The following is a 14,329-nucleotide window of genomic DNA, read 5'->3' as shown; positions in this document are numbered from 1 at the left end:
TCCTGCTGAGCTGCCCCAATTTTTCCCCCTACGCTTCCCTCCTCTCTCAGCAAAGGCAAACATACCTTGGCTGTGTCCAAAAGCCAGTCCATATGATTTATCCAGGGCTCTTTTTGTAGAAAAAGCCCAGCAGGAACTCATTAGCATAATAGGCCACACCCAACAGCAGAAACTCATTTGCTTATTAGGACACACCCCTGACAGCACAGCTCATTAGCATATTAGGCCACACACCCCATGTTCGCAGAAGTGTGGTCATCCAGACACACCCACCTTTTGCTTCTTATTCTGTTTACCTTGTTTGTTGTCAAAACCCAGGGCTTTTTTATAGCAGGAACTCCTTTGCATGTTAGGCCACACACCCCCTAATGTAGCCAATCCTAATGAGTTCCTGCTGTTGGGTGTGGCCTATTATGCTAATGAGTTCCTGCTGGGCGTGGCCAACTTGGGAGCCAGGCGGAACTCCATTCCTGTGCGTTCCTGCCCAAAAATAGCCCTGGATTTATCCCACAACCAACCAAAATAAATTCATCACAGCACGCACGCTTTCAAGTTCTCTTCTGGTTTTTCATTAACCACCTGCCTGAAGATGACGTCTCGATATCTGGCTCAGTATTATCTGGCTCGGTCTTAATCAAGGTCCTTACGTGACTTTTGCCTTTCGGTTTTGCGGTGAACAAACACAAGCGGCCCACACTTTTTTATTTTACCTTTGCTGGGTGTTGCCTCCTTATCTCCGGCAGCATACGTGTTAGAAGGGCAGATGACCTTCCCGTGCCCTTAAAGCACAATCTGGGAACCCCGACCAGGCTTGGGAACATATGTGTGTTTGTTCTCTGAATGGCACGGGTTAGCTCCAGGGAGTGCCCATCTACCCCCCCCCCGGGTGCTGGTACCATCAAGCTTTACAACATGGAATTTGGAGCTACCCTCAGTTTTGGGTGAATGTTAGAAGAGCCCTGCTGGGTCAGACCAGTGAGGGTCCACCTAGTCCAGCATCCTGTCTCATACAGGGGCCAACCAGTTCCTCTGGAGGGCCAACAACAGGGCACAGAGGCCAAGGCCTTCATAGGAACATCAGAAGAGCCCTGCTGGATCAGACCAGAGGACCACCTAGTCCAGTATCCTGTCCCACACAATGGCCAGCCAGTTCCTCTGGAGGGCCAACAACAGGGCAGAGAGGCCAAGGCCTTTCCCTGATAAGAACCTCAGAAGAGCCCTGCTGGATCAGATCAGAGGTCCATCTACTCCAGCATCCTGTCTCACACAGGGGCCATTCAGTTCCTCTGGAGGGCCAACAATAGGGCACAGAGGCCGAGGCCTCCCCCTGATAAGAACCTCAGAAGAGCCCTGCTGGATCAGGTCAGAGGTCCATCTAGTCCAGCATCCTGTCTCACACAGGGGCCAGCCAGTTCTCTGTAGGGCCAACAACAGGGCAGAGAGGCCGAGGCCTTTCCCTCATAAGAACATCAGAAGTGCCCTGCTGGATCAGACCAGTGAGGGTCCATCTACTCCAGCCTCCTGTCTCACACAGGGGCCATCCAGTTCCTCTGGAGAGCCAACAACAGGGCACAGAGGCCGAGGCCTTCGTAGGAACATCAGAAGAGCCCTGCTGGATCAGACCAGGGGTCCACCTAGTCTAGCATCCTGTCCCACACAGTGGCCAACCAGTTCCTCTGGAAGGCCAACAACAGGGCAGAGAGGCCGAAGCCTTTCCCTCATAAGAACCTAAGAAGAGCCCTGCTGGATCAGACCAGTGAGGATCCATCTAGTCCAGCATCCTGTCTCACACGGTGGCCAACCAGTTCCTCTGGAGGGCTAACAATAAGGCATAGAGGCCGAGGTCTTTCCCTGATGGTGTCTCCTGGCTCTGGGATTCAGAGGATTAGTGCCTCTGAACGTGGAGGTTCCCCTCAGTCACCATGGCTAGTGACAGGCTTATTCTCCATGAATATATCTAATTCCCTTTTAAAGCTGTACATTCCTGTAGCTGTTACTGCATACTTTGGCAGTGAATTCCATATTTGAATCGCTCTCTGTGTAAAGTAGTATTTCCTTAATTTGTCGTTAACCTACTGCCCATCAGCTTCACTGGGTACCTTCAAGTTCCAGTATTTTGGCAGGGAGAGAAAGTTCTCTCTGTTAACTCCCTCCACCCCATGCATAATTCGATAAACCTTAGCCTCTTCTAAGTAACACTCGTGTTCTTCTCTCTTTTTCTAGGAATACATGAGTGAGTTGCAGACCAAATACCAGAAATTACTGGTAAGATGTGGTTGGGGTCCCTGGCTCTGGGGCAGGGGAGAGCTCTTAGGGTTGTAGCTGCCGTGTATCGCTTCCCGAGGGGAACTAGCGTCTTCCATATCTTGCTTGACACCTTTTCAGGCAGAACTGGCCATGGGATGAGAAGCAGTCTTGCCTAGTGGTTAGAATGTGGAGCCAGGGCCTTGACTCAGTGACTGGTTCTCAGCCCAGCCAGTTTGGTGTCGTGGTTAAGAGCACAGACTCTAATCTGGGAGAACCGGGTTTGAGTCCCCACGCCTCCACGTGCAGCTGCTGGTGTGACCTTGGGCCAGTCACAAGTTCTCTCAGAGCTGTTCCCTCAAGGGCAGTCTCCGGCTCTCTCAGCCCCGCCTACCTCACAGGGTGTCTGTTGTGGGGAGGGGAAGGAGATTGTAAGCCGCTCTGAGACTCCTTCGGGTAGTGAAGGGCGGGGTAGACATCCAATCTCTTCCCTCTGCTCAAAAGGCTGTTGAAAGGGGAGGGGAAATGGGGAATGGAGAGCCATGTATGCCACTCAGAGCTCTGTGGAAGAAGTGCAGGGTAGCAGCCTACTGGACAGAGAGCAGCCTGAATATTCCGGACCAGCCTGTTCTCATTAGAGCTTGGAAGCTAAGCAGGGTCGGCCATGGTTAGTATTTGGATGGGAGTCCAGCCGAGGAAGTCCAGGGTTGCTATGCAGAGGCAGGCAAGGGCAAACCACCTCTGCTAATCTCTTGCCCTGACCTAGATGGCCGAGGCTGGCCTGCTGTCATCAGATCGTGGAAGCTAAGCAGGGTCGGCCCTGGTTAGTCTTCGGATGGGAGAATGCAGAGGAAGTCCAGGGTTGCTATGAAGAGGAAGGCAATGGCAATTCTCCTCTCTGCCCCGACCTGGAGGACCCAAGCTGGCCTGATCTCATCAGATCGTGGAAGCTCAGCAGGGTCGGCCCTGGTTAGTCTTCAGATGGGAGACCAGCCAAGGAAGTCCAGGGTTGCTACGCAGAGGCAGGCAAGGGCAAACCATCTCTGCTAATCTCTTGCCATGACCTAGATGGCCGAGGCTGGCCTGCTCTCATCAGATCGTGGAAGCTAAGCAGGGTCGGCCCTGGTTAGTCTTCGGATGGGAGAATGCAGAGGAAGTGCAGGGTTGCTACGCAGAGGAAGGCAATGGTCTCTCCCCCAACCTGGAGGGCCCAGGCTGGCCTGCTCTCATCAGATCGTGGAAGCTAAGCAGGGTCGGCCCTGGTTAGTCTTCGGATGGGAGAATGCAGAGGAAGTGCAGGGTTGCTACGCAGAGGAAGGCAATGGTCTCTCCCCCAACCTGGAGGGCCCAGGCTGGCCTGGTCTCATCAGATCGTGGAAGCTAAGCAGGGTCCGCCCTGGTTAGTCACTGGATGGGACACCACGAAGAAAGTCCAGGGTTGGTACACAGAGGAGGGCAGTGGCAAGCCACCTCTCTGGCTGGGGTCGCCATCTCACGAGTTGACAGCACACAGTTATTATTGTTATAAACAGGCAGATACTTTGGTTTGAGAATGAAACAGCTTTACTCTAGAGGAGTCTGGTGCGGCTTCCGCTTTCCAGGCCCGGACACTCAGCGGCCTTCCCTTTCCCTTACAGGCAGGATCCCAGAAGAGGCAGCAGGATCTGAACTCGCTGCACGATTACATGCAGCGCTGCACCAACAAGCTCTACTGGCTCGATCAGCAGGCCAAGGACCGGATGCAGTACGACTGGAGCGATCGCAACCTGGACTACCCCAGCCGGCGCCGTCAGTACGAGGTAACCGGTTGGTTTCTGAAGCCGCCAGGGCTGACTCCCGCCAACAAAAGACGCCGAGCAGCGAGGAGCCAGGAGTCTTTGAGCTTGTGAGAACTTTGCCGTGTACGCGTCTCCGTCTCTTTTCTTGCCTGCGCAAGGAGATGCTGGGGGACTTAGAAGAGGGAGTTCCTTTCACAGTGGGACTTTTCAGAACTGTCCAGATGTCAGGCCCGTAGCTACAGTGAGGCCTCCCAACTTACCCACAAGGGCCCCCCGACTTCTGATTTTTTGAATTTGTGGCGCTCCCTTGGGGTGTGTGTGCAGGGTGCCCCCTGACTTATTTAAAGGCCCCCTGGATTAAAAAAATTCCTGGCTATGGGTCTGCCGGATGTATGACTAGAAGTAGCTCTACGCCTGTCTGTCCCAAAGTCCTGACACACACACACACATACACCCTCCCTGTTACAACCTCCTTATTCTGGAGGACTGGTTTCCCTTTAAAAGTGTTCTTTATTTTATTCTACTATGTATATACGGCTGCCACCAGGAAATTTAAGGCTTTCCAAATCTTTATACTTTTACTTCTGCTCTTACTAGTTAGGTAGTCCGAGTTCAAGGCTTATGAGGAACTATGTGGTCCTAAGGAAGTATTGCTTGCAGAGCTGGTATATTTGAATAAAAGAGGATTTATTGAAATAATTCATAAATAAAAGGGTGGAACAAGGTATCTAGTAATGTGTAATAAATGAACCATTGCTTGGTGTATCACACACAATATGCTCCCTTACTGACAGGGATCTTTCAGGTAATTTTGTAACACTTAAACTCAAGGTCATATATTTGTCTCTCTTTCTCTCCAGTTTATCAGGACATACAGCCTTTCTTATAACTTGTCTTCAATTAAATGTTCATTTACTTTTTCCTATTCTCTCAGCCTTCCGTCTGTTTCTCACTGAACTAACTTTTTCTATACAGGACTGCTTCTAACTTCCTTCATACCCAGAACTAACTGCTTGTCTAACTCATTCCCCACACAGAACTAACTGAACTCCTCAACTGTCAAACCTGTAACTGTAACCTCTGACTGACATACAGACATATCCACTCATTCTCACTTCCCAAACCCCTCCCCCTCTCTGTCAACCACCAATCATACCACACTTGCTTCTCTCAACCACTCTAGTCTACTTACCACCGCCATGCAACCAAACTTTTAAAGAGACACACACACACCTAAAACAAGGAATCATTACACTCCTGTATTTTCACTTTCTAGAATTTCATCAACCGAAAGTTAGAAGAGAAAGAAGAAGCCATCAACAAGCTTCACAAGGACGGGGACGGCCTGCTGGCGCAAAGCCACCCTGGGAAGATCCCCATTGAGGTCAGTTTGTCTCGAGGAGCTTCCGTCTCCTTCCCCAGCTCTGAGTCTTATAACGGGCTCCACGGAGGGCAACCCGGCACCCCCTGAGGCCTGCTCTTGCTGTCTTTCGCCAGGCTCACGTGGAGGCGGTCCACGCCGACTGGAAGGAGTACCTCAACCTGCTCATCTGTGAGGAGAGTCACCTCAAGTTTATGGAGGACTACCACCAGGTAGGTAGGAGCTGCGGTGGCTCATGTGGTTAAGACGCTGAACTGCAGGCTGTGGAAGGTTGGTAGTTCAGCAGTTCGAGACCCGAGTGTGCCACATGACGGAGTGAGCGCCCGTCTCTGGTCCCAGCTCCTGCCAACCTAGCAGTTCGAAAGCAAGAAATTGCAAGTAGATTAATAGGTACCACTTTGGTGGGAAGGAAACAGCGTTCCGTGCGCCTTGGGGTTTAGTCATGCTGGCCACATGACTACGGAGATGTCTTCGGACAGCGCTGGCTCTTTGGCTTTGAAACGGAGATGAGCACTACAACCCTAGAGTCAGATTCGACTGGCTTTCAAGCAAGGGAACCTTTACCTTTTTTTTTACCACCAGGTATGTAACAACATAAGAGAAGCCAATGTTGGACCAGACCAATGGCCCATCCAGTCCAACACTCTGTATCACACAGTGGCCAAAAATACCAGATGCCATCAGGAGGTCCAGCAGGGAGGCCAGGACACTAGAAGCCCTCCCACTGTTGCCCCCCCCCCCAAGCACCAAGAATACAGAGCATCCCTTGCCCCAGCCTGAGAGTTCCCAGCTATACCTTGTGGCTAATAGCCACTGATGGACCTGTGCTCCACATGTTTATCCAATTCCCTCTTGAAGCTGTCCATGCTTGTAGCCGCCACCACTTCCTGTGGCAGTGAATTCCACGTGTTAATCACTCTTTGGGTGAAGAAGGACTTCCTTTTATCCGTTCTGACCCGACCGCTCAGCAATTTCATGGAGTGCCCACAAGGAGTTCTTGTATTGTGAGAAAGGGAGAAAAGTACCTCTTTCTCTACCTGCTCTCTCCCATGCATAATCTTATAAACCTCGATCATGTCACCCCTCAGCCATCGTTTCTCCAAGCTAAAGAGCCCTAAGCGCCTTAACCTTTCTTCATAGGGAAAGTGTTCCAGCCCTTTTATCATTCGAGTTGCCCTTTTCTGCACTTTCCCCCATGCTGTAATATCCGTTCTGAGAGGTGGTGACCACCTGGAGACTTAGGCCTCTCGGCAACGTGGGTGGGCGACTCTGGGGTGGGGAGAAGGCAGGCCTCGAGGGAGGAACAAAACTAACACACCACAGAATGTTCAGGGATATTTGTTCTTTGTGACCAGGGCCAGTTCCAGGTTTCAATGGGCCCTGGGCAGAGAGAGAGACCGCCCCCATGCCGTCCTTCCCCACCCCACCCCTGCTTGCCATTTTACCCTCCCACATACACACTCATTCATTTTCCAGTCCTCCTCATGCTCGCACAACCTTCCTTGACTGTGTTGGGCCGTGTGTGCAACTGGGAGTGTGGGCAGGGCCGGCCCCAGCTTATTTTGCACCCTAGGCGAGGATCCCTTCTGGCACACATACCCCCCCCCCCCGTGCACCGGGCTCATCAAAAGAGCTTCCCCAGCTGCGGAAATGCAGGGCTTTTGGTGGTTGGGGGGATTTTGTCGGGGGGCGGCGGGTGCTATTTGGCACCCCTAAGGGCCGGCCCTCTCTAGGCGAACGCCTAATTCGCCTAGTGAGTGAGCCGGCCCTGAGCGTGGGTGGTGGTGGGGAGGCTCACAACAAGCAGATGAGTGGGTGGGGGCCCCCAGAAAACCTGGGCCTTGGCAGCTTCTCCAAATGAGGGGAAGCTGACATCGGCCCTGTCTGTGACAACACAGGAAGATCCGCCATTGCCGTTCTCTGTTTACGAAGACACCATCATGCCTCGCCAACCGGCTGACTCTCTTCCAGTGTTCTCTCTAGGCTGTGTTAGCCTGAGCCAGCTCACAGTTCTTTAGCCTCCGACTCACACCCTTTTGCCCCAGCTCGGGAAGGAGGGCTCCAGAGCAAACTGATTTATGCCGCCGCCCGATCGCTCGCTCAAAACGTTAACGCCCGTGGCTCACAAAGTAGGATTTTTGCTCACAAGACTCCACAGAGCTTAGAGGGAGCGTCGGAGTCGGTAGCAGCACTGAAATGGCTCGTGCGCTTCCCAAAGAGCCTGAGGCCTGAAATTAGGAACATGTTTAGTCAAAGGACCTAACAGCACAGCACACTGTTCTGCGTATGGAAAACCGTGTCTCTGTGTGTGTTTTAACTTCATTTAATATTCACCGGAGGCCCGGTTTGGATGAGACCATGGCATGAGGACAGGTTTATTAAAAAGATTGGCACTGTCTCGCCTGTATTACCACCCCAGCGGGTTCAACGTCCTCGTTCTTCAGCGGTACATTCACCTGTTCTCCCTGCCCTGATGTAGCCATGACTGTTTCGCACCTCTGGTGTTGCTTGCTTTGGGGGAACTTTTCCTGGATGCAGCGAGACGGCTCTTGCATGGTGCCATTTGCCAAGGAGGAAGGTGGGAAGGCGACTCTGCTTGTCTTTAAATTGCAAGCCTCTCCTTGCAGACGTTTTGTTCAGCAAGGCCCCGCCAAAAGCAGGGAGGTCCCAGGCTCAGTGCTCGTGGGTGTTTGTCTGGGAAACAGCCCGGAGGGAAAACAACCTAACCCAACCGGTTTTCCCTGCTGTTCTTTCCCAAACCGCCTCACTGGCAGGTGTAGTCCGGCCTCAGCTTTCTGGAGGTGTCTCTCGGAGAAATGTTTCCTGCATGGGTTTTCTCCCAGAGAGAAAGGGCATGCTGGTGGCTTGTTTTGCCAGGAGAATTTGTCCAAGGGTGAGCTCTCACTGGGCTCGATCATCCATTGCGGGGAGCGCTGTTCACTGAGCACATCCGACCCCTCGATTCTTTTGACCCGTCAGGAGGATTCCGGTTGAGGTGTAGAGACTGTGAGGGCCAGAGTGTATCCCAGTTTGGTGTCATGTTTAGGAGTGCGGACTCTAATCTGGGAGAACTGGGTTTGATCCCCCACGCCTCCACATGCAGCTGCTGGTGGGGCCTTGGGTCAGTCACAAGTTCTCTCGGAGCTGCTCTCTCAAGGGCAGTCCTCGAAAGAGCTCTCTCAGCTCCACCGACCACACAGGGTGTCTGTTGTGGGTAGGGGAAGGGAAAGGAGATGGCAAGCCGCTCTGAGACTTTCAGGTAGTGAACGGCTGGGTAGAAATCCAACCTCTTCTCTGTTCTCTTCTTCTTCCATAGTGGACACATTTTGTGGAGTGAGAAAGTGGACAGCGAGAACTTAAGATTTTGTGCATGCGGGGTTGAATACGGAGCTGGACTGTGCATTAAGGAAAGAAATCAGCAAGGGGGGGGGGAGAAAGACTAGTAAATGCAAAGTGGAGGCCGTGCTTCTCTATCCCTTTCCTTTCTTCTATTCATCCCTTTCTCTCTCTTGGTTGGAACCATTTCCAGCAGGCTTCCAGATTTTGGGAAAGAGGGGGGTTAAGAGAGCAAGCGAACTGATAATTCAACAGTTTGTAATTTCTAAAGATGAGGGGTTTAAACTCCGGAAGGTCTTGCCCGCTGAGCTGAAAGTCTGTCTGTTACATTTTTTTTTAATTCCACCATTCCCTCCATGGATTTCGTGTGATCAGCTTCTCCCTTCTTTTCACAACGACCCTGCGAGGTACGTTATGCCAAGAAACAGCGCTCAGCTTAAGGGTTTCTTCTTTCTCCCTACAAACTAGACCATTTTTCCAGAGCCCGTTTGGTGTAGTGGTTAAGAGTGCAGACTCTAAGCTGGGAGAACCGGGTTTGATTCCCCGCTCCTCCACATGCAGCTACTGGCACGACCGCTTTGCTACGGGAACTGGAGGCAAGTACCCCGTGCAACAGCCTAGCAATCCACAGCCTAGCTGTGTGAGAAATCCAGGAGACGAGCCAACACCTGGAAAGCTACACATTACAGATGCGTCCTCACATGGGCGCTGGGGATTCTCTTGGGTGGTGCAGCCCGGACTCCCTCCTGTTGACTGCCCCACTGCCTCTGCGTTTGCCAACCTTTCTTGGCCTTTCTCTCTTTGGGGGTTCTGGTCCTCCCTTCTCCTGCGGTGCCACGATCTTTGCTTTAAGAACATAAGAACATAAGAGAAGCCAATGTTGGATCAGGCCAAAGGCCTACCCAGTCCAACACTCTGTATCACACAGTGGCCAGAAATACCAGGTGCCATCAGGAGATCCAGCAGTGGGGCCAGGACATTAGAAGCCCTCCCACTGTTGACCCCCCCCAAGCACCAAGATGACAGAGCATCACTTGCCCCAGAGTCCCTATCTATACCTTGTGGTTAATAGCCACTGATGGACCTCTGCTCCAGATGCTTATCTAATTCTCTCTTGAAGCTGTCCATGCTTGTAGCCGCCACCACTTCCTGTGGCACTGAATTCCAAGTGTTAATCACTCTTTGGGTGAAGAAGTACTTCCTCTCATCTGTTCTAACCCGACCGCTCAGCAATTTCATGGAGTGTCCACAAGGAGTTCTTGTCTTGTGGGAAAGGGAGAAAAGTACCTCTTTCTCTACCTGCTCTTTCTAAAGAAATGGCAACCCACCTCTGCTCATTGGCATGCTTTGCTCTCTGGGCAGGACCAAGAGAAGGCCTTGGACAAGTACGAGGACGTGGTGAAGTCCCTGCAGAAGCGCGGCCAGCAGGTGCTGCCGCTGAGGTATCGCCGGGAGACGCCCCTCAAGCCCATCCCGGTGGAAGCCCTCTGTGACTATGAAAGCGACCAGGTGAGCATCTCAGAAGAACATCGGCAGAGCCCTGCTGGGTCAAACAGGTAGTCCATCTAGTCCAGCGTCCCGCCTCACACAGGGGTCAGCCAGTTCCTCTGGAGGGCCGAAAAGAGGGCACAGAGGCGGACGCCGTCCTCTAACGTTGCCTCCCGGCTCCGGGATTCAGAGGCTTACTGCTCCTGAATGTGGAGGTTCCATTTAGACACTCTGGCTGGTAGCAAGTGATAGACCTATCCTCTGTGAATCTCTCTACTTCCCTTTTAAAGCGGTCTATGCCTGTGACTGCCCAGACCTCAAAACCCTGGGCTTGCCTGATTTTTGTCTATCTCGGAAGCTAAGCCAGGTCAGCCCTAGTCGGTATTTGGATGGAAGGCCACCAAGTTCGTCCAGGGTTGCTACGCAGAGGCAGGCAAGGGCAACCCGCCCCTCAAGCCCATCCCGGTGGAAGCCCTCTGTGACTATGAAAGCGACCAGGTGAGCATCTCAGAAGAACATCGGCAGAGCCCTGCTGGGTCAAACAGGTAGTCCATCTAGTCCAGCGTCCCGCCTCACACAGGGGTCAGCCAGTTCCTCTGGAGGGCCGAAAAGAGGGCACAGAGGCGGACGCCGTCCTCTAACGTTGCCTCCCGGCTCCGGGATTCAGAGGCTTACTGCTCCTGAATGTGGAGGTTCCATTTAGACACTCTGGCTGGTAGCAAGTGATAGACCTATCCTCTGTGAATCTCTCTACTTCCCTTTTAAAGCGGTCTATGCCTGTGACTGCCCAGACCTCAAAACCCTGGGCTTGCCTGATTTTTGTCTATCTCGGAAGCTAAGCCAGGTCAGCCCTAGTCGGTATTTGGATGGAAGGCCACCAAGTTCGTCCAGGGTTGCTACGCAGAGGCAGGCAAGGGCAACCCACCTCTGCTCATTGGCATGCAGTGACTAACCCTGACCACCAAGAGAAGGCCTTGGACAAGTACGAGGACGTGGTGAAGTCCCTGCAGAAGCGCGGCCAGCAGGTGCTGCCGCTGAGGTATCGCCGGGAGACGCCCCTCAAGCCCATCCCGGTGGAAGCCCTCTGTGACTATGAAAGCGACCAGGTGAGCATCTCAGAAGAACATCGGCAGAGCCCTGCTGGGTCAAACAGGTAGTCCATCTAGTCCAGCGTCCCGCCTCACACAGGGGTCAGCCAGTTCCTCTGGAGGGCCGAAAAGAGGGCACAGAGGCGGACGCCGTCCTCTAACGTTGCCTCCCGGCTCCGGGATTCAGAGGCTTACTGCTCCTGAATGTGGAGGTTCCATTTAGACACTCTGGCTGGTAGCAAGTGATAGACCTATCCTCTGTGAATCTCTCTACTTCCCTTTTAAAGCGGTCTATGCCTGTGACTGCCCAGACCTCAAAACCCTGGGCTTGCCTGATTTTTGTCTATCTCGGAAGCTAAGCCAGGTCAGCCCTAGTCGGTATTTGGATGGAAGGCCACCAAGTTCGTCCAGGGTTGCTACGCAGAGGCAGGCAAGGGCAACCCACCTCTGCTCATTGGCATGCAGTGACTAACCCTGACCTGGATGGCCCAGGCTAGCCTCCTCTCCTCAGATCTCAGAAGCTACGTAGGATAACCCTTGGTTAGTACTAGGATGGGAGACCACCAAGGAAGTCTAAGGTTGCTATGCAGAGGCAGGCAAGAGCAACCCACCTCTGCTCATTGGCATGCAGTTACTAACCATGACCTGGATGGCCCAGGCGAGCCTGCTCTCCTCAGATCTCAGACGCTACGTAGGATAACCCTTGGTTAGTACTAGGATGGGAGACCACCAAGGAAGTCTAAGGTTGCTACGCAGAGGCAGGCAATGTGTTGGGTGATAGTGAGATATTGAAAAAAAATGGTATTTAGCAGAGATAATATAGTCCAGCGGTCCTGGAATAAAATAATTCAGACTCAGAGTCCATGTGTGATTAAAATATAAAGTTTTTACTAAATTCTAGCATGGGAAGGGTAACTGGGATGAAAATAACCACAGAGCAAAATCGGCTACATCCTTACTCTACAAAGACAAAACTAGAAGAGAGAGAGTATGGCTGCTCTTCTTGTTCTTCAGAACACCAAAACGAAGTCGGGAAGAGAAGCCATAAAGTGGTAATACACCTTTAGGCCCAAGCAAACCCCTAGATCAGGGAGAAAATTCCCGGGCTTCCTACAGCTAAAGAACATTGGTTACACGAGAAACATGTGACTTCCGGGGAGTAGCATAAACAAACATTTAACCCCAGATATACTGAGTGTGTTCAACTTGTAATGCCCAAGACAATGGCAACCCACCTCTGAACCTCTCTTGCCTTGAAACCCACAAGTGGTCATCCTCCCCAGGTGTGAAACAAACACTTTCAGGAGACGAGTATTACCCCCAGGGTGTGTGCGTGCAGAAGCGACACGTACAGGGGGGGGTTTTTTTTGCAGCAAACTCTTTTCTCCCGCAGGGTCAGATCACGCGCGGAGCCACCTACATGCTGCAGAAGAACAACGGTGACCTCTGGGAGGTCACAGACAACGCGGGAAGCATCATCTCCACCCCCGGCGTCTGCTTCATGATCCCTCCGACGGATCCGGAATCACTGACCCTTGCTGACAAGTAAGTGCGAACCCCAGTTGGAGGCGAACGGTGGGACAGCGTAAGGACATGCCTCCTTGCCGAACACAAGAATGCGGCCTTAAGGGGGAAAGAATGTGATTTCTGACACTCTCTCTTCCTCTGATATATATATTGACAGCTGTCACTGTGCCTTTAAAAGTTGAATATTAATAGATTCAGATCTTGGCGTAAGCTAGAATCTTCTGATTAGAGAAATGTATAGCAGAACATACATATTTTATAATTGCATGTTTGTACAAGAAGCCATATCAAGTAAAAATATTATTAGAAGCCTCTGTAGATGGAATTAAGAGGCAATGGAACGGAATGCGTATTTAGAAGTTGCCAGGACGCCGAGAGCTAAGCTTACTGTGAATCACAGCCCTTATCAGCTAGTTCTCCATAAGCGAGGCCAGAAAGGGTCCCAGTGTTCTCTAATGTTCCCGGTGTTCTGAAGACCAGATAAGCAAGTGTAATTACTGACACCAATGAGAGATGCACTGAGTCAAATGATGCTTCCATGATGTTAACTGCTTGGTGTAGCCAAGTTTGGTATCGTAGTTTAAGTGTGCGGACGCTAATCTGGGAGAACCGGGTTTGATTCCCCACTCCTTCACTTGCACCTGGCTGGATGACCTTGGGCAAGCCATAGCTCTGATAAGAGCTGTTCTTGAAAAAGAGCAGTTCTTTCACAGCTCTCCCAGCCCCACCTGCCTCACAGGGTGTCTGTTGTGGGGAGGAGGAGGGAAAGGAGTCTGTAAGCTGCTCTGAGACTCCTTTGGGTAGTGAAGTATAAATCCAATCTCTTCTTCTTCTTCTTCTTGGTACCAATGAGATTCTTTAATGTGTAAGTTACATGTGATGTCACTTGGGCATAAGACCGTCTGCCCTTCCTGGTTATGGCAGAATACAGCTTGGAATTGCTGAAGTGCTAAGGTACTCAGCCCCTGTATTCCCGGTTTCCATTGCAGCAAACAGATATTCATCTAACTCGCTGGATTCTAACTGCCTGATTCCAATTCGGCCACGGGATCACACGGGGCACAGATTCGTGCACCATCCCCCCACCTGACTGTGCTTTCCTCTCCTTCTGTAGCATCTCCGGCCAGTATCAGAGTGTGAAGCAGAAGACAGCCGGCACGAAGACCCTCCTGCAGCAGCGGCACGACACCCTGAAGGCGGACAGCATCGGAGGTGGGTGCCCCAAAACTCCCTTCATTCTCTCCGTGACCAACGTCCCCTTCTGCTTTAATGATCAAACTTAGAATTTGTAGAGTCGCCCGAGTCACTGACCAGAGACTTCTTCAAATCTCCCCCCCCCCCGGGCTTCCCTTACATGCGGCGTCTGTAGAAGGGCGGCAGCTGCTGGCCGGGCTGGAGAAAGTGAACAGCGAGCTGGATAAGCAGGAGAAGGCCATCACGGCGAACCTGCGTCCTCCGCTGGAGCAGAGCCGGGCTGTGCAAGACAG

At 52.1% G+C, this 14,329-nt stretch overlaps 1 protein-coding gene across 1 annotated transcript in view; it reads left to right on the top strand.

The window, feature by feature from the left end:
* Positions 1–14,329, top strand: part of PPL (periplakin) — a gene marked incomplete at its 5' end in the record, with an annotated part of 41,070 nt that overhangs the window by 11,430 nt on the left and 15,311 nt on the right. The window contains 9 exon segments of the mRNA XM_015419412.1: positions 2,224–2,265; positions 3,882–4,043; positions 5,299–5,406; positions 5,520–5,619; positions 9,301–9,335; positions 10,102–10,248; positions 12,709–12,860; positions 13,957–14,054; positions 14,197–14,329. Of these exon segments, the coding sequence (XP_015274898.1) occupies positions 2,224–2,265; positions 3,882–4,043; positions 5,299–5,406; positions 5,520–5,619; positions 9,301–9,335; positions 10,102–10,248; positions 12,709–12,860; positions 13,957–14,054; positions 14,197–14,329 (977 nt within the window).

This window comes from Gekko japonicus, unplaced genomic scaffold, assembly GCF_001447785.1.
Source record: "Gekko japonicus isolate JY-2015 unplaced genomic scaffold, Gekko_japonicus_V1.1 scaffold513, whole genome shotgun sequence".
In the NCBI taxonomy this organism is placed as follows: Eukaryota; Metazoa; Chordata; class Lepidosauria; order Squamata; family Gekkonidae; genus Gekko; species Gekko japonicus.
This window is presented reverse-complemented; position numbering and strand designations above follow the sequence as displayed.